Below are 24,783 nucleotides of genomic sequence, written 5' to 3'. Positions count from 1 at the left end.
CAAAATATTGTCGCTTTGAAATTATGGGAGTGTCAATTATGCGCAGACTTATATAAAAAACAATAAGCAAAAGTATCATTCGATTAAAGCCTTTGGATTAATATGCACTGAATTTTATAATGTAAACAAAACTACACATGCTTATGTGTTCAAAATGCCTTTTAGAGCATCTTATGAAGAAATTGACGATGACAGCTGCATAAAAAAACGCAACCTTTTTCCTATGATAAATTGACATCTCTGCCAAGAAGTGAGAGGAAAGACATTCTCCAATAATTTTATTCATAATTTTAATATAAACAGTTAATTGTTGAATAATTTACACACAGCAAGATTTGTATTTTCATATCATTGCAACATTTTCTGTACATGTCACTACTTGGCTCTCCTTTTGAAACCATAGAAAAAATAAATTGTCAAGCGTTTCATTTAGTCATGGCACATTTTTTGTCTTTTTTTTTTTTTTTGATCCTGTACAATATGCATCGTGTAATTCTGAGTGTGTGTGTGTGTGTGTGTGTGTGTGTGTTGATAAATGCGATACATAAAGATAATGGCACATTTGGATCCAGTGTGAGGGATGAAGCGATCTGGGTTTTGGACAACATACGCACACATACACTGACAACAGGAACGTATATGCGACCCCCCCTCCCCCCAAAAAAAGAACACATCAGCATGAACAAAAGACAAACAACCTGCTCGATGACAACACAGCATGGCGGCCACTACAAGCGACTGTATGTGCACCGGAGACAACACGCTAAACTAAAAGTACTACTGTGTGAAACTGGAGCAGACCACTGGACAGACACCCATCTGTCCATAACTAATAAGATAAATATGAAATATCATCTCACCACTCATCAGCAGTACTTTTTTGTTTTCCATATTCATTCATCGCCTGAAGAAGAAACTTGGGGACTGGGGAGGGGGAAAAAAAAAATGGTGGTTGAACCATCTTTATAGCTTATTTCATCACACGTCTTGGATGTGCAGTGGTCTCGTCCAGTTTACACATTATTTAGCCCCAATAAAATAAAAACAACACAAACTAAACGCGCCTCAGTGATGCGTTTGGGCCTGTCGGGCTCACATTGGGAAGAACATGCATGGGGTTGATTGAAAGTCGGTCAAAGGTCGAGCGGTGTGTGTTTTCACAGGCTGATTTCCTGTGTTGTGTAAGTGGGCTGTGTCATCATCATCAACAACAGAAAATATCCTCTCAATTTAGAAAACAACAAAAAAGGAAGTTATATATACACAATAACAAATTCATAATGTACAAGAGTAGTAAAAGTTTACAGTAAGAAACAAAAAAGGTCATTGTTTGCCCTCCCTACTTTGGCTAAAAAAATAAAATAAAACAATCAACAGCTCTCTAATAGGTAATACTTATTTCTTTAAAACAACGAGAAAGAATACATACAACAAATGCTTTGTTCTCAACCCAAACTGAAATATGAGCAGGTTTGTAAAATCAACGCAGGGATTTTTCAATTGGGACACTTTCAATGGGAATTAATGGGAAAATTTACAGGAAGTGGAAACCTGCCGGGGCTTTTCTGTAGCGGGAATGTGTGTGCGTGTGGATGTACAGTGTGTGTAAACATACACACATGCACAATACACATCCATACAGTATTAGGCTCATAACAACCGGTATGAATCCGTAAATCTGATTTGAAAATTTAAAAAAAAAGTGAGTTGTAGCATATGAAATCAAATCAGCCTGAATAGAACCGCATCATTTCACTTTAAAATGAACCGTCCTTAAATTGTATCACCCCCAACTATGAATGACTCTTCTACGCAAATACTAATTTTTAAAATATTGCCTAATTCCCAGTTAATTCCCATTAATCCTCACAAAAAATGTCTGAGCGAACATTCTCACTAAACTAAGTTCCAAAAGTTTCTCATGTCACTTGCTAACCTCTTTGAAAGGAAGCTATTTTTTTTTTTCCTTGTAAGGTCATGAACAGAGCAAAGTTCCCTAAATTAAGTGCTTTCAATTTCCGGGCAAAAGAGAAGGGGGATCCACTGCTATTTACAGTTATGAGTTACTTAATCAGCTTATTTTTCTGAATGTTGGGATGCACTTCAGCAAGAATGGAAATTTTCACATTGGGACATGTTTGAAGGGTACTGGCATTTCTTTTCTTTTAAAGGTCACATGAAGAAGCTATACGCTGGTATGCATCATTCCTTTTTCCATGCATGAAGCAATCTTAGCAGAGCAGGCAAAAGTTCCATTTGTGGTAAAAAGAATAATCCTAAATGATGATATTATCTCATTAAACTGATTAATTTACACAGAACTGGATTAGAAAATCATATTTCTTGGGGTATTCTTTTCATATTTGGAGGTCCTCTCGAGGTTTTTACTGGATTCAAAGCAAGGCACTACTGTATTGGTGGGTTGGTTTGCTTTGCAATGCTCCCATCCAGCCACTAGAGGTCAGTCAAAGCCACTTGACTTTAGAGTGAGCTTCGGGTTTTCCTGATTGTCTCCAAAATCAGAGAGGATGGGGAAAAGATGGGATCATCTGTGGGTCGAGGGGCTTTTAACGTCTATATTTGCAAGGATGCTTTGTATTTTTTCTTCAGTCACAACTGATATAAAAGGTAGCTAAGGTGTATCTCTTCTTCTGAGCATCATCAGGTCGCCTCCCTGAGACTAAAACTAGGTTACAATTGAAATTTTGTTCATCTGTTTTGAGTTTGCATGCCACACAAGATTGTCCCAGTCCTGCTTGATTTAACCCAAAAGGGAGAAAGTTCATTAGGGGGCAGGGGCGGGGGGGATTTGGTGCTGCCTACTTGTTCTCCTTTAAAACCAGCCCGCATCCGCACAAAGTTAATATTCTCGATTTTCACAGTAGAACACTCAGAACACATTGGACAAAAAAAAATAAAACACAACAAGTCCATTGAGATGTCCCTCTGGATCCTACTTAGAGAAGCGCCTTTCCTGTCCCAATGGATGGGAGAATTATTTCCGACCTCACAAAGATCCAAAAATTCCCTCAGAGGTTTCATTTTATCTGTTTTAGTGTCCCAATACTTTGGTCCATGGTAAATTTCTAGGGAAAGAGGACTTAAATAAGGAGCTTTGGGGTGGGGCAACGTAACTGAATGGAAAGACCCCAAAAATGTGTATAAGGCAGGAAGCAGACAGAAGGAGGCCACACATGTGAGCAGTGTTAGAAAAAATTGGCTGTCGGGCGAGCGTCTGGTGTGATTCCTCTGTGTGCACTGAGGTAGACTCCGGCCAAGACAACAACAAACACAACAACGATGATGAGAAACGACAAACAAGGAGTCCGGCATCGCTCCATCCTCACACACCTATTTTTTTTTTTTTAACGCTCCACTCGGATGCTAACCGCTTCATCTTAACAAAATAAATATCTACAAGTATCTTGATGAGGAATTGCATATGCCACGAGAGCTGTCCAAGCCGTTTTCACTTTTTCTTACTGGCCAGCTCGGGAGCCGCTTGTGTTCACAGTGACTTGCAAGGTGTTGTAAAGCCAAACAGCGCTGCAGTGATTTCCAACCGCTACACCTAATTTCAATTAATTGGGGTTAGAATGACTTAGGAAATATAATCTTTGATCATCTCTCCTCCATTAGATGGCAGAAGCGACACATAACCTGTGTATCAACCTGTTGCTATTCATACAACAAAGTCATCCTTATTTCAGTATACAGTATTTTTAAGTGATTTTTAAGTGTGTGTGTGTGTGTGTGGGGGGGGGGGGGTCCTAATTAGTCCACCATGCTACTGTCATGCATCAAATCCTTTTTTTTTTTCTCTCAACATCAAATATAACAGTCCAAGATTCATCTCAGCTCTCTACATGACCCCGATGATGGTTCGCAACTCCAAGTTGGAGAAGGCACTGGTATAAAACAGAAGGGCTTCCAAAAGATTGGGACAAGCTTGCCCAACGCTACCGGGCCCAAGTTGTCGGGTGGCACACTCATAGACTGATATGGGTGATAATGCTCCTTAAAAGGGTGAAGTGATCAAATAAATTAAAAAAAAATAATGTTGAGTAGAAGCTATGGGCTTTAGCGGAAGGCAGGAGAGGAACACGAGTAAATTGCTACGACACTGTCAGACCTGAGTGGACTTGTGATGCTTTTCCACTGCTTGGCTCTACTCGCCTCCGCTGGGTTTTCTACTGCGGCAGATAAGCTTCAGCGTCCCTTTTTTTCTTTCTCCCTTTTTTTCCAGAGGAGACTGAGGACACGCTGCAGCAAAGTGGAAACTGTGGAGTATAATACAGCAGTGTCTGTAGCTAAGGCACTGCAATGGGGTAAGCAGAGGTTAACCCTCAAAAATCCTCAACCAATGAGCAAGCAGCAGCGCTTTACGTTACCGGCGCTAGGAAAGCATCAAGCGGGAGCCCGGGCAGTGGAAAAAGGCGCCGTAGACAACCACAATGCATACTGCTGGATATCTTTGGGATTTTCACAATCGGGGCAGTGTTGCTTAACCTAGTGGGGAAGTTGCTGAATTACAGTTTCAATAATATTTTAGATCAAATTCTAAGCCAGCATTGAGTGATGTTGCAATTGGAAAAACACAAAGTGGAGAAAACTGATGTGTCTACACCGCCTGCTGGAACTTTGTGGCCGTTGCTTGCGAGGTGGGAAGGGAACAAGCGGGTGGAAAGGATCGGGGAAGTGTTAGAAGCAAGGAGAAACATGCGGAGGCAAACCCAACGCGGCTGTCATCTCACTGACACTGGAGTTTGTAGATTCTGACAAGTTCTGCTCGTTAAGTGGACAAGGAGGATCGAAAACCATCTCAGGACCTTCCTACATGACAAGTGTTGCCATTAAAAGGGAAGTACATTCATCGGGCCGCCCTCGGACTGAAATCCGATCAGATGTCATGTGACCTCATCCAAGCGTTTTGTGTGTGTTTTATCGTTGTAAAAAAAAAAAAAAAAAGTCTCATCTTCATACAGACAGAAGGTCCAGGGGGGGGTTGCTTAATAACAAGAAAGGGAGGAAAAAAGAGAAATGATTCAGTGGGTTGAAGTAATTTCCCATCTAGGTGGTCACAATAGGAGAGGAGAGAGCACTGATGGCAGATTAGTGAGAGATCTGGGGCTATAAAAATAAAAACATTTCAAGGAAAAACATTGGCAAAAAAATAAAATCTAGATACTAACAAAGCTTTTGATGAAAAATATTACAAATATGAACTATATACAAAAACATCAATGTCATATATTATATATATAAAATGTTGGTACTTTCATACCAATATTCCATATATACTATATATATTATATAAATTCATATATTTCTATACCTAGTAAAATATATCAAAGCAGCAGCTATTGGTCAGTCTGAGGAACTCCTTTGTCCAATTCTTAACTGTTTAAATATCCTTCAGCCATATAAGTGAGGACACAGATAGAAAAGAGAGAAAACGAAGATAAAAGCAAATAAATTAAAACTATTCACCCGATGAATATGTGTGTTGTTTTGGAATTCTGCAGAGCCGGAAAGGAAAAAAAAAAAAAAAACAAAGCAAAACAAACGCAAAAACGACCCAACGTTCCTCTATGATCAGATGTTTGTTCTATGATTGTGTCATCCCACCGTTTCCAAGCTAGACATGAAATTGTCGTCAAAAGGAACACGAGCGCAGAGAGACACGTCTCTTTCTGTATAGGCCACATATCCAAAGGCCACTATCTGAGTAAAAAGACGGAGTCAGGAGAAGAAACGTAAATGCAAAGAAACGCCCCGTGGAAGGCGGAGCCACGTCTTTCAAGAGGTTGAGCAGAAGAGCAGCCTTGTGGTTGTCTAAGGTTCCTTGTGTTCACAGTCCCCCCACCCCCTCCATGGAAACGACAGCAAGAAACAAAAAGACGACACCAGAAAGACCCATGTGCTGTTTGCATCCTTTGCTAGCCTGTGTTTGTTTGGCAGTCATGAGGAAGAAAAAGTCCTGAGAACTGTGTATGTGTGTTGTTGAGAAGGTCTTCTCCAAGAATAAGAAAAGGATTCCCGGAGGATTGCGGGAGAAAAGAAGGAAAGTTGGGCCAGTTCAACAAGTTCTTTCGGGACAAGAGAAAATGTTAGGAAGGGCTGGATCGGGGCAACGATAAGATTCGTCCGTTTTTCTTGCCGCCGTTCATGTGTGTGTAGGGGACGTGCTCCTCATAGTTCCCCCTCAGGGCCACAGAGGGCCCGCTGTCCCTGCCTAAGCCCTCCTCTCTCTGGGAGTACGAGGACGGGTCCAGGGGGATGCTCTCCATGTTGTCCAGGTCCAAATCAAATTCCTCGCTCTCGGGGACTTTGTTTTCCTCACTGTAGAAGAAGGAGACCTCCTGAAAAGACGGGTGCAGGTCCTCCCGCAGCATCTCGATGATCTCGTGGAACATCGGACGCATTTTAGGGTTGTACTGCCAGCACATCTGCATTAAGTTGTGCCTGCGTGATTGAAACAGGAAACTCGCTAATGAGAAAGCTGCATGACGCAAAAATCAACAAGAGCTGCAGCTAATAATAATAAACACAACTCACATTCTTTCGGGACAGTTGTCCGGGCGGTCCAGGTATCCTCCGTCCATGACAAATTTGAGAACTTGCTCATTGGACAGACCCTGGTACGGCTGCTCCGCTAGCGTGTTGATCTCCCACAGCACAACGCCGAACGACCTGCGAGAGCAAGAAAAAGGCCTCAGAATGCATCGATGGGAGCTGTGAGATGTGCGCGTGGGTGGGCCCGCTCGCCTACCAGCAGTCCGAGTGGGCAGTGAAGACTCCGTCCTTCAGAGACTCCGGAGCCATCCACCTGACGGGAAGCAGACCCTTCCCTCCTTTACGGTAGTAGTCAGTCTCGTAGATGTCTCGCGTCATACCAAAGTCTGAGATGGACGGAAAGGTGGAAATTGAGCGCAGTGAGCTATTAGGTAATGTAACAGTCACATTATTAGGTACACCTGGATATCCAATACAATACAACTGAAGTTTTGTTGCCTTATTTAGATGCGTAGACAATTTCGGTTTAAATAGAAAAAAAAAAATGTGCATCAGTACCTCCAATCTTGACGGTGAAATCATCCGCTACCATGCAGTTTCTGGCTGCCAGGTCCCTGTGCACAAACTTCTTGGCGTTGAGGTAGGCCATGCCGTCTGCGATTTCCGCAGCCATCTGGATCATCTCCTTCAGGGTAGGTGGAGGACGGCCGGTCGGGTTGTTCTGACACGCATACACAGGAATCCGATTTTTTACCGATGTGGTGGACTGTTTGTATCGGCTAATCGTTTGCAAACAGTGCCAACCTCAGAGTCTGGCCTGAGACCTCGCAGATAGCTCTTGAGATCACCGTGTGTCATTAGCTCCATCACCACGAGGGTGGGCTGACCCTTGGACACAACACCTAAGAGGCGTACCTATTTTTCAAAAAAACAAATCATAAAAAAAAAATCACATATTAAAAACAACTCTTCAATCATGAACCTCGGACCTGATTATCTGAGCCAACAGTAGTAAAGATATAGAAGAACGTCAGGACATATGGCAAGGCAGTAAAACCGCTATTACAAGTGGGAATGTTTGTTTTGCAAGTCAAACTGTGAGTCAGTATGGTAGCGTCAACACAACAAGCCAGTCATGAATCTCTGAGGAATGAGTGCTTATGCTGGTCGGAAAGCGTGGGGGTTATTACCACATGGTGACAGCTGAAGGCCTTCATGACGGACGCCTCGTTGAGGAACTCAATTCTCTCTCGCAGGCTGGCCGATTCGTTGACCGTCTTGACGGCCACGCGGGTGTCCGGGTCACCTTTGACGATGTCCTTGGCGATTCCTTCGTAGACCATGCCGAAGGAGCCCTGGCCCAGTTCCCCGAGCACTGTGATCTTCTCCCGCGGTACTTCCCACTCATCCGGAACATAAACTACACAAAATGGTGGAGTTGTGAGGACCCATCTAACCCAGTTTGTTATGATGCTTCTTACCGTCATTGGCACTGAGGTACTCCGGGTTTGAGGAGGCAATGAGAGGTCCAGTTGGGCCTTCTGTCTGCCTGTAACAGATCCAAACACAGCAGTGTCACACACTGAGAGTTTTTTTGGAGATGTTGCGCAACACTGCCTCAATGAACAGCATGTCCTAAGGTCCTAAAGCTACTGCAACACTTACTTTTTCTTAAAGACCACAAAGACGGCCCCTCCCACGATCAACAGCAGGATGAAGCAGATGATTGGGCCGATGACGACCCCAATTATACCCGGATCCTCTGTAAATCACATACAAGGCTTTGGTCAGGTCAAAGCAACTGAAGGCAAATTTCGGCTAATAAAAGTTTTGCTCTCTGGGGCAGTAAAATAGTCACATAAAATGAACCCATTCAAATAATTTAGTGGGTTACATTTCACCCAATCTCCGGTCAAGAGCAAATTTCACATCATAGTATTTCACCTTAACGCGGATATACAGAAAATCAATAAAAGCATTTCGGAACATCCCCAGTGCATGGCAGGATTTTAATTCAGCCTTACTGTTGGGCATGACGAAGTAGGCGGTTTCTGTGAAAGAGCCGTTTCCTGCCAAGGAGGTGGCGCGGACCCTCACGCTGTAGTTCCCAGGGTGTACGAGCGACAGCTTGGTACCGCCGGACTTGAGGTACGCGGGCCGAGAAACGCAAGCTGTGTGGACCTAGAGTAACAAAAAGTCAGGAAATTAAAATATGTACGGTTGTGTGGTGAGGTTTTATCGGTGCAGCACATCTTTTAATTTCATCACGGGCCACCATTGTGTAAAAAAAATAAAAACAATAATAATTTTACAGGTGTGAGATGCATTGCAGTGTGCAGTGCAGGTGAGATGCCTATCCATTGCTTTGCCTGCATTCTAGTCTTCCTTCCTGCCTCTGTCGCTATGGTAACAGCAGCGACTGGCTCCTGCACTCACGCGGTGGCACCATGAATAGCAATGCAAGTAGAATTCACACATTTACGCCACACAAATAAATATATGCAATCCTGCGGTTTTATGAACAAATATTTTTTTGTTCCTGCCTCTGCTTGGAGGATTTTCTAGTTCTTGCTATCTGCGGGGCATTGTAACACAAGATAGGCCCGGTGGTACTGACCTCGGTCTCCCCAACCTTGCGGTAAAAGACTTCATAGAGGATGATGAGACCGTTTGGAGAGACGGGAGCCTTCCACTTAATAAACACAGAGGCAGGCTCGCCGTTCATTAACTCGTGGGACACCAGGCTTGGGATGTCATCTGCTTTCTCTGTCAGACCATGAAGAAGAAAACAGATTATATTCCTTGCATGCTTTGGAAGCCGCCTGCTGATCATGTCTGTAAAACGGCTTGTTTGTATTTAAACGAAGATGGATTCACCTTCCGGCATGGTTCTCGCACTGATGTAAGTCGCCATGCTGCAGCGCTTGAGGTCTGTGGGATGGTTGCAAGCCATGATCTCAATCTTATAACTGGTAAAGTGTTGCAGATTGGAGATGACGGTTGATTCTTTCGAAAAGACTTTCAGTTCAACCTGTGCAAAATTCAAGGGTGACCATTATTACAAAGTCACTTTATTTTCTTTAGCAAACAGTGAAAGGCAGCGTTTGAGACCTTAGCTCCCTCTTCGTCCTCGTCTTTCGATGTGCCTTTAGAACCGTTAGGAACACTGGCGAGTGTTGGAAGAAGGAAAGGCATTTCGGTGGCGTTGGCCACGCCCACTGAACGTCGCCGACGAGCAGGTCTGGGAGAAAGAAAAAAAAACAGACAGAGCACTTACAAACTACCTCCACTAGGTGGTATTCATGAGCCAACATCCACTTCCCGACTGAACCCTTTGAGCAAGACCTTTTCGCAGCGGTGGACTGACTTCTACTAAAGCATCATTGACTATTCTGTACTTTTCTTGCCAAGAGTTCAGAGCTGCAAGGTTGAGTTAAAAGCTGCTCAAGTGGGAGAAAAACATCCTGCATCGCCTTGCGTGATGAAAAAGGGAAACACGGAGAGGTCTTTGCGCACCGTGTTGCATGACACTGACCTATTACAGTCCCGCTGAGGTGTGTGTTAGCTTCACTGACTGTGTGTGTCCGAATAGCCGTTTGCATGACTGCACGCCTGACTGGCGTGAATGATAATGGCCGCACTAATCATCTCCGTAGGGAATCCGCAATGGAGTGTGTGTGTGTGTTTCAAGTGGATGGGTTCGATGCACTTGGGCCTTCAAAATCAGCACCTCCCACCTACTGTCCGACCCGGAACAAAAAAGTCCACACTGTCAACACTTGTGAAATGTACCTGCTCTCAAACACTTCATTGTGCAGGTAGTTCTCAAAGGTCTTGCGATACTCAATCTCCTCTTGTTCCTTCTTGAGCTGGATGTCCGTCTTGGGGCAAGCGCAACACTTGACCCCTATGTTGGGCTCGTCCGTGTGGTTCCACTTCTGCTCGCCGTCGCTATCCAAGTGGGTCGGGGTCCGGGACGGCAGCTTCATTCCTGTCCAAGGACCGAAGATGTTTAGAAGAGTGGAAAAAAACTAAACGGATTTGTCAAGAAATGCCAACGTGGTCGGATAGCGACCTTGCAGACAGTAGTCGAACTTGTAGAGGTCGCTGTCCTCGGGTTGCTTGCGGCAGATGACCCGGTAGTGGGTGATGTTGCCGTTGGGATTGGTGGGAGGCTTCCACTTGAGGATGATTTGGGAGGAGGAGTTGGAGGAGGAGATGGGATCCAGAGGGACTGACGGCTCTGAGGAAGATTGATGGAGACAAATGTTAGGGCACGACATTCTAGAAACGTCCGGCTCGATCAGTCATTGATTTTTTTTTGCCCCTCTGTTATTGCTGTACAAAGGTAACCTGCCGGGTTTTTGTCCACTAACGTCACTATGGAGCAATGATTTGAATGAGTCAGTCTTTTGTTTGCACATTTGTGTGCAAATGACGATAGTGGCATTTCTGCCAAGTGTTCCACTCGGTTCGACTGATCAGCAGTCGGCCGTGGACACAGTAGCCGTTAAAATGTTGCAAGAAAACATCCTGCTACAACGAGAGATGTTGCGCAATCACAATTCCTGATCATTTTGACTCATTTTCAAGTCAGCATTTTTTTTTGTTGTGCTTGAAGTTCACTCATCGATTTCAAATTTGTGCGTAGCTCGAAAGTAACTCACTGGCGGCATCGGTGCGGACATAGATGATCTCACTCTTGGCCCCGTGAACCTGGTGCTCGTCAGATGCGGACAGTTGGGTTTTCACCATGATGGCGTACTGGGTCCACGGCTTGAGGGGTCGGATCAAATGACCCGGCTCGCTCTGCTCCTTGTTGTCGGGAACGCGGGCTGGCGGGTCAACGTCGGCGATCACCCAGCTGTTAGAACCGCACGCGTCTTGCCCGTCGAACTCTGTCACGTTCTTATACGGCCTACAAGACACGAGGAAGCAACATGACGGAAACGTCCTTCGCGAATGATCAAAATTAGCTTTGTGTCAGATGCTTACGCTTCTTTGTAGAGAACCATAAAGCCCAACAAGTCTCTGAAATCTAACGGCCAAAATGGCTCCCACTTGACTAAAATCTTGTTTGACGCCGCTTTGATGAACGTGAATTTCAGCAGCTTGGTTTCACCTGGAAGAGATAAAGCAGCATGTATCTTTGATTTAAAAAACTAAGAAATTCCTAATTCGTGACATATTTCTGCGTGTATCTGCACAAACACGGCCTAATAAAAAAAATCCTGCAAACTCACAGGAGGCTTGGTCCCCATTGGTGCGCACTGCAATGTCATTTTTCTGGTTGCGCTTGATGGTGCCAGTCACCTCCTCCATTTTACTGATTTCGGACATGCACAGTTTAGAGTTATAGTGGAAGAAAGTGCGGCCGCGTTGGATGGTCAGGTTATGCTTGGACCAGTCCCACAGCTCACGCAGATTTTGGTTGTCCAGTGCATAGAAGGCATAAATGCTGGAAAAGATGCACAGATGGATGAGTTACAGTGGAGGGAGGTGGGGAGGAAAAAACCGGGAAGACTTACTCTCCCTCGAGATGCTCCCCCCTGATGGTGTGTAGTTTACGGAGGAAGAAGAGGGACACAAGAGCGTAGGCTCTGCGAACCGTTAGGTAGCCTGTGATCTCCTCAATCTGGCCCAAACTAGCTTCCAGCTCAGCCGCTATGTTATCTGCAGAGTCAAAAAAAAAAGATGGCGATCAGCCACTGAGCTCCTAAACAATATTTTTTAAAACCAGTGAAATTGTGTACTCACGCCCGCCGCGAATCTTGATGATCATGTTGCCTTGGAGAACGGTACAGCCTTTCAAAGCCTGGGCGGAGGTGACGGAGTCGATGGTTTTATTCCCCACGCAAAGTTTGGGACAAAGGCCTGCGCACGGCGAGCATGTCAACCTGCGTAGAGTGAGAGGAGCGTCAATAAAAACATCAGCATCCTAATGAGGGCAGCACTTACTGACATGATAGCGCTCGATAGCGATCAATATGGACAAGCAAGGACGTTTTGTGCATTTCCTCCAAAATGGATTACTGTGCTCGATACTTTTCAGAGCTGCCATTTGGGCATTTAGGCCACAATTATTGCAAAAGGAGGACCAGACTAAAAATGAAATGTTGAGAGAAAAATGTGGGCAATGTTTCAGTCTGGAACAAATCAATTCGAACTACCTCCTATGGGAAAATAGTTTTGTGAAGCTAACTAAAATGTTAGCCAGTGTTGTACCTCAAAAGTTCTATTTTGGTATCCATTCCTAACTTTTGATTAAAACGAATCTATTAGCATACCATTGCCGAGCTGAACTGCGCTTTTGTTTTAGAAAAGGAATGGAATGACAGTCAACGTGACTGGATTAGTGTTAGCATAATTTTTTTTTTTTTTAAATGTTGCGCCTGAGGTCGACAAAACAACTAAGCTGTTTTTTGAACACTGAAAGCAAAAACCACAAATGCCCAAAGTGTGCAGACTGATTGGACATAGAATGGGAGATGACCAAACGGAATGAAGCAGGAATGTGTTGGAAGCGGCAATGACACAGCACTTCCATCACAACAAGGCCCAGAGTGTACAGAGCTATTCAAAGCACCTTTTTTTTTAACTGCCTGTAAAAGACAGAAATGTTCCATCTTTAATAATATGGAATAGGTAGTAGTAGTAGTTTACATGTCCACTTTAATTTAAAATACATTTCAAATGTGCAATTATACTGAAAACATTTTCCACTTAAATTGCATAGAAAACCGTGCAGGTGATTTTGTCATTAATCCCTCTCTGTTCTTTATTCAGCATTCAGATTTTTGTTAATATTTCTTTTTTAAATATTTCATTAATACTTTGCTGCAGTTGTGCTTTCTAAGCAAAGCTGAGTTGATGTATTAGTGAAGCTGTGTTTATTTTTTTCTCACATAAGTATGTCATTAAAAGATGGTTAAATAATTCACTATAAATTAGAATAAAAACAGCAATGTGAAGAATTTATTTTAAAAAAATCCTTCATTTCCTGTATTTAATTTATTAAATAATTGGTTAATTGAATTATTGTAGTAAGCAAAATCTACAATTTGCTTTTAAAAACTATTTGAATTTTTGACAAATTATTAGTTAATTTAATTTTTAATTTTTTTTAAATTCAACTTTTTTAACTTCATTCAGTCATGAGTGACATGGCCCTTATGTCCATTAAAAAAATCACAGGGCAGAGGTTAGTTGAACAAGATATAACCAAAATACACCGAACAAAATGATTAATTAATATGGTAAATATTTAAAGGTCAATATACCGCATGAGACTGTTTTGGTTTTCTTGAACAGTGAAGGATACAGGAGTGATGCTCCTCATCCTCCACACACACAAACACAAACACATATGGATGCAGAAACAAAACAAAGTGAGACACAATCTCAAGTCCCCAACGGACATTTAGTTTCACTGAGATGTGCGAGCGACGTTCTCTCACTGCAGACACGTCCTTCCGTACGTAATCACATACACGCGCATGCCTTGGGAAAGGAGGTCTTCATAATGCCTCCTTTCAGGAAACCCATTCACAAAAGGCAAGCTTCATCGAAGGACACACACACACACACGCGCGTGCGTGCATGCATGCACAACCGCACAGAGGATAACGTTTCATTCACAAATGAGCTCTCTCAAAAGAAACATAATCCTGCTCTTTAATTCTGACTAAACACTTGACAGCTTTACCTCTAAAGTTCTGCCTCGAATCGAAACTGCAGTATTTTAAACTTCTACCACCAGACTGCAATCTCCAGTAATGACCTTTGCTCTTATAAATGTAACAAGTCTCGCCATAAAAATGAGAGATGCTGCTTACGGCGAACAAAGGATGCTAAGGGCTTTTTAAGGAATGTGGACGCTAATTGCCATTTAATATTATGTTCATGCAAATGTTATTAGCAAGTCATTTCCCTGGGAAGCACACAGAAGAAGACAAAATTCAATGGGACGATGGAAGTCATGTGGGGATCATCCCCGAGTGGCTCAAATGGCCCATTATAGTTTCATGAATCCTTAAAAAAGGAATTTCCACCACTGTTTCCGCTCATGACTTATTAGTAAGTGGAAACACTATGTAATAATTGCGACTAAACAACGGTAGGAGGCCAATCTCCGGTATTTTCTTCCACCCTCCCCTTTCCACACGGAAAATCATATATTCAGCTCCTTCAGAAGTAACGCTCTAGTTGCGATGTAGAAAGAGAAAACGTTTTGGCCCGTCGTAGTGAAAAACACAGACACACAGGCAGACAGCAAGCTCGGGCCGGAGAGCGCCTCTTAAAGGGCCAGTGTTTATCTGTCCGGTTGAACCCGGTGACTTGGGCAACGGTGTCTGGTGGAAGCATCTGGAAAAGTGCATGCAGGTCTGGCGGAAGCAGATGATTTCAATGTTATTTTTCAATTGCACTGGTTGACTTTTATCGAGCGAGTGCTGGAGGTGTACGAGCAACGGAGCTCTAAAAAAGAAGTAAGAGAAAAAAGCAGGGAAGCATTTAAAGCAGTCAGCGCAATTGCGCGGTCTCAAAAACGTTTGGCCAACTGTTCCGGTGTCATGCTAGTCAGGAAGAATCGCCAGTGGCCATAAGGATGACGGGTAGCCTGCGTTAAGTCATGTTTAATGCTGTCATTTTGGTTGCTTTCTTCTCCCTGTTTTCCCGACCGCTATTGACCAATTTTTTTTTTTGTGAACAAAGCACTCTGACTGGATTCTTCCGTGACTGGTGTTGTGGATTTGGGTCACACGGGTTTGTGCTGGTCTCCACAAAAAAAAAGCAGAGGGAGGATAAGAAGCCAACCGTAAAATGTGTACATTATATTGAAAAAAATATAACATTTTTGTCATAAAAAAAGGGGACAGGAATAAAACGGTATAATAAAGTAAGAGGGACTCTTAATGCAAAATAAATCGCCCACTCTCCTACACACATGGTGAAAAAAGTCATTATAGGGGGTTTGAAATGTCCTTAGCAGTTTTCATTGGCCGTACTAAAAGCTCAGAGTGTTTTGTTTTCATTCAGCAAATAAAAATGTTTATGTCAACACACAACTGTGGAAAATTGTAGAAGTGCTTGCACATGGGTAATATCTTTAATTATTTAGCCACATGATAGAGATACAACACAAATACAAAGCGCTGTCCTTTGAATTCCCCTCTTCCATCTCTCCTCCTTTTCCACACCCCACTTATTTCTCTGCACGGACAAAAAAAATAAATAAAATCACTTCTCTTCCCACTAAAGACTCATCTTGGCCTGCCACTTGCTGCATGTCAAATTTTCCGAGCCACAAAGGGACAACTGGAGGACTTTACCCAATATGTTTTCGTATTCCTCTCCAAACCTGTGTGAATGTTTTGGAACAATTCTCCTCTTTTAGTGGCTATTCCAAATAGAAAATCCACTGATGTGCTCTTCAAAACATGCAGAATAACTAATGTCAGATCTTTTTAACGATGCAATTTGCCTATGCGCTCACTTTTCTCCAAAGAATGTACAATAAATTGGACTACATCTGCATCGCTTATGCTGACCACAGCAACCGTCAACTCTGATTAAATCCAAAATAATGAAGAAAAAAAATAATAATAATGTCAACCCTTTATACTTTTGCTTCACATGAAATAATCACACTTAAGCCGCCTAAGTGAACTGGTTCCAAGTCATTGAGTAATCTTTCAAACAGGAAATTAATCAGTTATTGGCAGCAAAATGACTCTGGCAGCTTCCAAAGTAAGCAAAGCTTGGCCAAAAACTACAAATGTTAACACGAGGTAATTTACATTTACTAGCTAGTTGAGAGACTTTTAACTACTTTAACTGGGAGTGGTTACTTTCACTACATGCTCACATTAAAAACAACTTGTCACTGTTAGAAGATCTCATTTACACGTGTGATTGATTCCCAATGATGATTATGTTGGTAATGGTGCGTTTATGGCGGCAATAATTTGAAGTTAAAGTGACAAACTTTTGGTTATGGCTTTTGCCAACTCTGCGGCCATCATGTCACCCTAATTAAGATGACACAATATTCAATATTTAAAAAAAAATACTACTAAACACTTCCAGACAGAATAAAAATCACTGGAAATAATTGGCGGTATTATACGTAATTAGCTGTCTGAAGTAAAGATTGGTGGAGAGGCAAACATGAGGGTGATGATTTGGCCTTTACTTTTTTGACATTATTAAATTTCCTTATAATGATTTCGAGTAAACGCTCCACAAAATTAAGGGGGGGGATCGGCCTTTGTGTTTGATCAGCTTCTAAATGTCATCACTGCTTGTGTGCGAATGGGAGGGAGTGTGGCACCTGCATGAGTTGCTGGTGTTGGGCAACTGATATCATGTGCCAGTCGCCACTATCAATAAAGTTGATGGTGGCGTGTGCATGCGTGCGTGTGTGTGTGTGTGTCACACATACATGGAGGAGTTTATAGGGGTGTATCCAGAAGGACACTCTTGAATGCAGGCGCCATTGTGGATGACGTATTCATAGCAACCAGAGTCCCGGCCCGGGTTCAACCTCTTGGTCTCCTTGCATTGGTTGTGGAGCGCCTGTGAGGAGCAGCAAATATTGTTCATCTGGAAGGAAGTGCATCAGGGCTACATGGGTGAGATAGCAACAACCAACCTGACAGAAGGAGAAGCTGACACATCGCCATCCCCGAAAGACGTAGTATCCAGGGGGGCATTTTTCCAGACAGGTGTTGCCGTGCTGGAGGTTCCTGCAGGCCACACAGCTGCTGGCATTCCCGGGCTCCGAGCAGCTGCCCAAGCACTGGTCGTGGCAGCATTGGCCCTGGAGGTTACATGCGCCGTGCTTACAGCGGTCCAGGCACACTAAAAAGAAGCAGAGGGGGAGAAAGAAAAAAGTGGTTGGACACTCGTAAGATTGAGTTTTGTATCTGCACTGCACTCAGATATTATGGTTACCAAAAATGTCCCAAATGTATTACACGCTAAAACTAATTATTTGGACCAGCTACAATTTGCATGCAAACATGCAATTGAATGACCACTAGATTGCTCACAGCCTTGGGTGTGCATGCAGCGCCATGGAGACAACTTTAATTGCCAATGGCCTGAACATTATATGTCATCGGCTTGTGTCAAGTTTCATTTGACCTATCGGGAAACGGCGTTTGGTCCGAGAGCCAACGTGTCAATGTGATTGGATTAGCCTTCAGGTTCAACCAGTGCCCTGTAATGATCTAATAAACGGGCGGTCATTGCCTCATCTGCGGATCAATCCAGACTCATTACATCTCATACTGGCCGCTGACCTTTCTACCAAATGTGCATACTGACTGGCTGGGAACAAAATAAGGATGCTAAGGAAATGACAACAAGGGAAGCAAGGCTCCATTTTATTCAGGTAACAAAGCACCAACAATAAACTTGGCAAAGTTTTGGAACTTTACATATCAGCATTCATTTATTGTTCCTACAAGACGCTTAACATTTGTTGCTGGTACTTTTGAGTTTGGACAAAGAAGTCATGAAAAATGTCTACACTTCCAAGATCTAAGTCATATCAAGAGAATAATATTTGCTGTTAGATGCTGTGCAAAGAAAAACTCTGCCTCTAAGGCCCAGGGATGGTCCCAACTTTCAATATTTTTATCTTCAGAAAAGAATGGAGGTAAAAGTCAAAAGAGAAGAAACAAATCCAACAATTTGTCAGTTTAATTTTTGTTTTGTTTCTACTCCCCGTTTCCATTTTCCATTTCCCCTTGGCTTGCTAAACTTGGACGTTAGCCAGTTTTGACTGGGACAAAGGATTGAATCATAACTGACTGGTGTGGTTCATTTCAGCACTACTCAGGTGAAAAGATCGTGGTTGACCTTTGAGGTCACAATTCATCCTATAGAATTTGAAAACATTTGAACAAAAAAAAAGCTTGTTTAGGAGTGCGTAACACAGTAAATGAGCTATAGCACAATAGTGGCAGTGTATGCTCGCGAGCCTCTGTGGGATGCCAACTCATTGTGGCTCACATGAGCACTCATTGCCAAAGATACAGTTAGGACTCCCCCCCCCCCTCCCCTCCCTCTACCACACGGGAGGGCTGCCTGTTGTGCTGCCTGTGCAAAAGCAAAGGACAGATGGGGTCATGGCAGGGGAGAGAAGGCTAGAGTAAAAAAACAACAATGAGAAAAGGAATGGGTGGCGAAGCGGAACCACGGAGCGTCTGCTGAAGTTTAAAGCAGGGGTCGCTGCATTTTTTTTTTCTCTTCCTCAGCTACAAAAGCCGCAACTTGTGCTAGACTGAGAAAAATGCTGCGCCCTCCCCGTCCCTACTGTCTGCAGTACTTGTGTACAAGCTGCGTTTCGCAATCCGGCTCCAGTTGGGACTCCATGCCGGAGTACTGCTCGAGCCCTAGATCCACCCTCAGTCTTAGCCAATGTGTTTGCTGGATGGGGGAGGCAGCTATTCAATGGCCCCTTCCATGTCAGGCAGGAGAGACGCCCAGGGTTAACCCTGGCCTTGCTCTGGCAGGCAGGGGGCAGCGGAGTCAACAAGCTTGCAGAGACCCCCGCCGCTCATGAGCAATTCAAACGTTACAAGACTCGGTTTTCCTTCGAATTCATTCATGTAAGGTCATGAAATGTGTTGTCGTCTCCTGCGATATGTTAAAATCTAGACCCACCACGCACTCCTGCCGAGCTACACAAGCTCGCTGCTATGCCAAACATGCTCCGTTCAATTCAACTCGCTCATTCATTCCGGGCCTCCTCCTCTCTGCCACAGCCTTACCCTGCACCACTATCTAACTCTCTATCTGCCTGCCTTTCTAGGCCAGTCAACCCCTCCCACTTTCATTCATACGCCTCGTTTTGTTTTTATGCTGCCTCGGATGGGGGATGGAGCGGAGAGGGAACGGATGGGTGAATGCTTTCGCAACACTGAAGTAGGGATTTCCAAGGGGAGCTTTGTTGCTCATTATGGTAAACAAACATACACGTGTAAATCTGGGTGTCACGCGCTAATTTATCCACGTGCAATTCCAGTAAAGGTTTTAAACTCAAAGCTTGATCAAAGGTTTATGGTGTTTACCTTTCATCAGGCTGGCGGCAGTAAAGAGCCCCGGCTGCTCAGTCAACAGAACATGGGAAAGGCCGGACAGCCAATAGCAAGCGGCCACACACGGCAACACTTCCTGCTCTTAACATATAAAACCGCCCCTTTAATTGGCAGTGTTGTCTGCAGGCGAAGAGCTGGGAACAATAACTAACACGTTTTTGCCCAAGAGCCATTTACTCTGGAAAACACAAGCAAATGGCTGTCCGCATACACAAAGCTGCTGGATTCACGTTGACTATATTTGGCCACGGTGGGAGTCCTAAGCTTTAAAAGCTTTGCTATAAATGCTTTGGAGACTTGATGTAAGATGTTCGCCGGGAGAGTGCGGAGAGAGACGGTGTAAACAAAAACATCTCAGGGAGGGGGGAGCGGGGTATACCCTCCTTGCCGAGTCTATAGAAGCATTATCAAACAAAATAAGACTCGAACAAGCGCCTCTCTTGAATAACTAGTGCTTAGCATTCCCCCAAAAATTACAGTTACACCCACGCTCCACTTTCTTACGCACAACTCCCAAACACGTGTCAGTCAGATGTCATCCTATTTGTCAGCAAGTTTAACCACTATCTATGTATCATCTAGTTTATTGTCCCTAGACCAAAACAACCACATTCCCTGCATGGAGAGCCTCGCCTGCATTCAAATGGAAAAGCGCGACTCTTTTCCCAGCGTAGCGGCCACTCCCTCGCTCAGGGTTATTGACACACAAAGAGTGACTATTATGCAAGCGACCTTCCAAACAAGGCGTCCTAAGTGGTTCACGAATGGTGTGTGTCAAAGTTTCAATCTGTTTGAGCAGTAAAGCAAAGAAAAACAGTTGTGTAGGAAATACAAAGGGAATTTGATGAGTTACAATATTCTTGATTCTTGCTTTTTTGTTTAATTGAACTGTGCGGAATTAATTTATTATGCTGAATTATTTCGACATTCAACATTACCACATTTATCTGTCACATTAATCCAAAAACCACTGCAGGCAGTATCAGAAGAAAAAATGTTCACATTAGGAATAAAAAGCCCTTCATGGATGTATTTAGTTATGAATAGTTTCGTTTTTCGCTTTTATATTTGGCACACAATTCGTCCGCATAACTGCATTCATGCCGCGACCTGCCGAGTTGTTAACCTTCGTGAACACTAGCGACTCATTTCTCTGCGTTGATGCTAAATCTTCCCGTTACGTACGCCGTGTCATTTGTATAATGGAAAGCAGCAACATTTGGCTCACAAGTTTAACCTCAAGCCAATGTGCAAACAATAGCGCACACTTCAAAAGGCAGATCGGTCTGACCTGGTGAAATAAACCGTGTGTGATAAGAGACGCTATCAAAGTGAGGTGCAGCTTAATGGAGCGTGGCTTTTTGCTTGGCTTTGTCTGTGTGTTCATTGATTTCCTTTTCTGTGTCTTCCTGCACACTGGTCGGCCCCGCCGGCCCATCTTGTTACCATGGAGATGATTCCAGACACAGACTGTCTGCAGTAATTAGCTATCTGCTCTCAACCTGCATTTGCTTAGATTTCCCCCTCGTCATAATGTTCGTCTTGAAAGCATCCCAAAGCTCTCTACTCCTTTAGCGTGCTGTATTTCCTTCACTCGCATCCTCCCCCTCCCTCTTGACCAACCTCCCACCGCCCCGCTCAGCTGTAGTGTCTTGCCGCAGGTGACAAATCTGCTCTTCCAGAAAACCACAGCCGCTAGATCTCATTACAGACGCTAAGGGTAGAGGTAAAATCGATGTGCCGCAATGATGGCCCTCCTCGCCACTCCCTTATTCTCCTCGACCCCGACACACATTTGTCGTTGCTAACCCGCCCTCGTCATTTCTTTCCAAAACTCCCAACCTCCCGTAGAAGTGCAATCAACACCATATTTTGTCTCACAAGAAAACAGAAAAGGGAATTTCGGAATACCGAGATGTAAAGATTAACGCTCACTCCTTCTGACCTTCTTGGCCAAGTATTGTAAACAATTGCGCCAATATCTCATTACACTATCGTAAAAGTAGTCCGATGAAGCTATTTTGAGTGAAAGAAGCTGGTCTGAAAGAACCTGCAATGCAGCGCCTAGCTGATCTATTTTATATTCACAACACCATACCGAGCAGATTTACAGAGGGAAACATAAACTGACGCGCATGTGCGTTTATGAACACTGAGCTGAGCAGGTGATGCTGAGAGACTGTAGTGTTGGAACCATTAAGGAGTTGCAGAACGGAACATAAAAAGCCTGTGAATGATGGGATAATCCCAAAGAGAGCAATCAAACTTTCCTCAAAAGGAAAAAAAAAACGGATTCCCAAGCATTCGAGCAGACAGATTTGTCTCCTTCCTCCATTCACCTCCAGGAAGTTCTCAGGAAGGCCGTTTATTGTCAGAGGCAGGAGGGAAACTTACCGCCATAACACAGAGAAACAATAACAAAAGGTGCTGTATATATTTCACATGTGACGCTTGAGAATCTTTGTTTTGGGCTATAGCAGGAAACCACACACTCACACACCCTTAACCTGTGACCCCAAGACCACCACGGTAAGCCCTAAGGCCAAGAACATTCATGCCTTGTAAAGCATTTAAAGCGTCACTTGAAATGGGGGAGACATTTTGGTGATCTGGAAAAATCGAGAGAATTTGGCTTCGTTGTTCTAAGTTTGACATCCCTAACCCGTATCATAGTCATAGTTTGCCTCAAAGGGCCATTAAAATTGTCAACCCAAATAAATGTATGAACGTCTCATATTGTATACATAGTATAGGCTACATAACAAACTGCTGAATAAGTAGTTTTCAAAACAGAAACTAATAAAAATTGTTAAAATATTTAAAAATGAAATATTGAAATCAAATATTTAGAATTAAAAATTATTTTAAAAAAATGAATGGTAACAAAAATTGCTAACAATATCTCTATTTTTTAAAAGGGAAAATAATTTGAAATTGACATGAATTCGATGCACAATTTGTGTGGCGGGCCGTATCGGGTCCCCGAGCCTTGCCTTTGACAGCTGTGTTCTAGATCAACCCTCAAACAAATGGTAATATAGTTGAACCCCAAGTCTAGCTTAATAATTTTGTGGACAGAAAACACAGCAAGGTTCTCTTTGTTGTTAATTTGACAGGACGGATGTGGCTGCAGGATGCCGACTCGTGCCATGCTGCCATTCCGCCCCTCAAACAAGCCTTTGTTGATCATGCTAATGCAGCGTGCGCTGATCTAAAACCCTTCCCTAATTAAAATCTTAATTCCAATAACTGTCGGACTAAGGAGATTTGCCGCAAGCACAATGTATGAACTGCCAACAGAGAGTAAAAGGGAGATGTTTGTCTCCTTTGCGGTGCATAAACAGCAAGGCTGCACTTGACGGATTTCAGCACCTCTCTCTCTTGCCGTCACATTGAGAGCACAATGATGCCTCTATGAAAGACAGACGGTCAGTGATGCAGGGCAGAGGTGATTCACAAGAGAATACAGAAGTATTGAGCTTGAGGGTAGGGAGAGGGTGAGGAACCTCGGGGGAGAGGGACGAGGGCAGCAATAATTGCGCAGATCAGGCTTATCAATCTGATGTCCCATCTCGCATTGCAAAGTATTAATAACACTGATCACTGTTTATTAAACAATTATTTTTGTTTATTTGGTATTGTTTAGTGATTAAGAAACAACAGCTCAGGAATATCGCGCTGGAAGGATTGCTGGTCATTGTTTTCCAAAGTAAAAGCAGATGTTTGCAAATGTCTTATTAGGATTAAAGACAAAAGATAAATCAGTCTGATTTGATGAAAGACTTAAGAAATCAGATCATTCTTACTTTTGAGAGCCTGAAATCAGAAGATTTGGAGAATCTTTAGTTAGAAATGATTCGACAATTACACGATTAGTAAGATACGAGTCGATTAATTGCTGTGTGGTCGATTAATGGATTAGTCATTTTGACATCTGCTTAAAAATTAATTTTCTCAAACGTGCGCCTTATAATCAGGTGCGCTAACAAAGTTAGCCTTATCTGCTGTGCTGGTTTGTTTCCGTTAATTTTGCAATAATGCCCCTTCGAACACTTTGAGTTCAACTAGCGACAACATCGGCAAAGTTACCAGCACACAATGAGTCAGTAATGCCTTGCTAACACAATTCAGCTTCCAATACTTAACAGTCATAGCAGGAGTTGCTGTAAAAAATGTAACCAGTGTCTTCTTTTCATCCTCTTCCAACTTCATGTTTTTGTCCAAGTGGGTTAATAAAAATTAAAAACAGATGAAAACAGACACCCTCGTGTGTCTCGATGAACGAAGTGCAATTTTAGTGTGAGAGGCAATGGTGGATAATGTGGACTTTGGAAGGCGACGGGGTTAGCAGCGGGCCGGGCCCTCAATCAGCCTTCGTGCCAGACTCGGGCACATGGCATCCCCCCGGGGGCCTGATTGAAAAACAAACCCCGGCTGAGGGATTTACGCAGCGGGGTGACTGCTGGAGGAGAAGAGTCCGAGCACAAAGGACAACCCGGTTGTACTGGTGTGTGTGTGTGTGTGTACATACATAATACATGGACACGGGGACATTGGGACAATAGACTTAAGGAACACAGCACATGCGTAAGGAACGGGGGGGGTGGGGGGGTCAGGAGAGTGAAGAGGTCTTGCTTATCCTTTAGGGCTCAGGCGTCAACAGGCACGCAACGTCGATGGAAGCCTAGCTAGCTGTGTGGCGTACAAAGAAAAAGCCGTTCATTGAAACACAGTAGCCAAAGGTTAAGCAGGACCTTTTGCCTCGAGGCAAGCTTTTCCTTACTGTGATGTTTCCAACAATTTCGAATATTTTATATTCCCTACGAAGAGAATATTGGAATTTTCCGAAAGTTACCCCGACAGGTGTTGAAAAACGATTCAGGTGGGATGGATGACGTTTGAGGTTGGGTTGTTTTATTTAGCGCACCATTTGTATCGCAGATGTCATTCATCGCCACACCGCATTGAACAGCCGCAGGTAAACAGCCGTGCGCGTGTGTGTGTGTGTGTGTGTCTGTGTAATAAGATTTGAAAAAGTCCAAATGAGGTTGAAATCGAATCAGTGTGGACAAGAGAGGCCGGGTGGCCCCGGGGGAGAGCAGTTAACAGGAGACGACGGTAAACAGGTAGATGTGATGGATACTATCAGCAGTCGCGGCGG

At 43.6% G+C, this 24,783-nt stretch overlaps 1 protein-coding gene across 1 annotated transcript in view; it reads right to left on the bottom strand.

Moving 5' to 3' along the window:
* Nucleotides 1–261: 261 nt before the first annotated feature.
* The window catches only part of insrb (insulin receptor b), a 49,548-nt gene continuing 25,026 nt past the window's right edge, over nucleotides 262–24,783 (bottom strand). Inside the window, exons 3-23 of the mRNA XM_049727540.2 lie at nucleotides 17,168–17,376; nucleotides 16,958–17,091; nucleotides 12,274–12,413; nucleotides 12,045–12,189; nucleotides 11,760–11,974; nucleotides 11,512–11,638; nucleotides 11,184–11,434; nucleotides 10,592–10,759; nucleotides 10,309–10,507; nucleotides 9,628–9,757; nucleotides 9,394–9,547; nucleotides 9,134–9,282; nucleotides 8,541–8,697; nucleotides 8,182–8,278; nucleotides 7,998–8,065; nucleotides 7,707–7,936; nucleotides 7,321–7,431; nucleotides 7,075–7,237; nucleotides 6,773–6,902; nucleotides 6,559–6,693; nucleotides 262–6,465 (exon numbers count right to left, since the gene is read on the bottom strand). Of these exons, the coding sequence (XP_049583497.1) occupies nucleotides 6,111–6,465; nucleotides 6,559–6,693; nucleotides 6,773–6,902; nucleotides 7,075–7,237; nucleotides 7,321–7,431; nucleotides 7,707–7,936; nucleotides 7,998–8,065; nucleotides 8,182–8,278; nucleotides 8,541–8,697; nucleotides 9,134–9,282; nucleotides 9,394–9,547; nucleotides 9,628–9,757; nucleotides 10,309–10,507; nucleotides 10,592–10,759; nucleotides 11,184–11,434; nucleotides 11,512–11,638; nucleotides 11,760–11,974; nucleotides 12,045–12,189; nucleotides 12,274–12,413; nucleotides 16,958–17,091; nucleotides 17,168–17,376 (3,467 nt within the window). The 3' untranslated portion in view covers nucleotides 262–6,110. The remainder of the gene's footprint in view (nucleotides 6,466–6,558; nucleotides 6,694–6,772; nucleotides 6,903–7,074; nucleotides 7,238–7,320; nucleotides 7,432–7,706; nucleotides 7,937–7,997; nucleotides 8,066–8,181; nucleotides 8,279–8,540; nucleotides 8,698–9,133; nucleotides 9,283–9,393; nucleotides 9,548–9,627; nucleotides 9,758–10,308; nucleotides 10,508–10,591; nucleotides 10,760–11,183; nucleotides 11,435–11,511; nucleotides 11,639–11,759; nucleotides 11,975–12,044; nucleotides 12,190–12,273; nucleotides 12,414–16,957; nucleotides 17,092–17,167; nucleotides 17,377–24,783) is intronic.

The sequence above is a fragment of the Syngnathus scovelli genome, chromosome 10 (assembly GCF_024217435.2).
Source record: "Syngnathus scovelli strain Florida chromosome 10, RoL_Ssco_1.2, whole genome shotgun sequence".
In the NCBI taxonomy this organism is placed as follows: Eukaryota; Metazoa; Chordata; class Actinopteri; order Syngnathiformes; family Syngnathidae; genus Syngnathus; species Syngnathus scovelli.
Note: the sequence above shows the minus strand (reverse complement) of the source record. Positions and strands in the feature narration are given on the sequence as shown.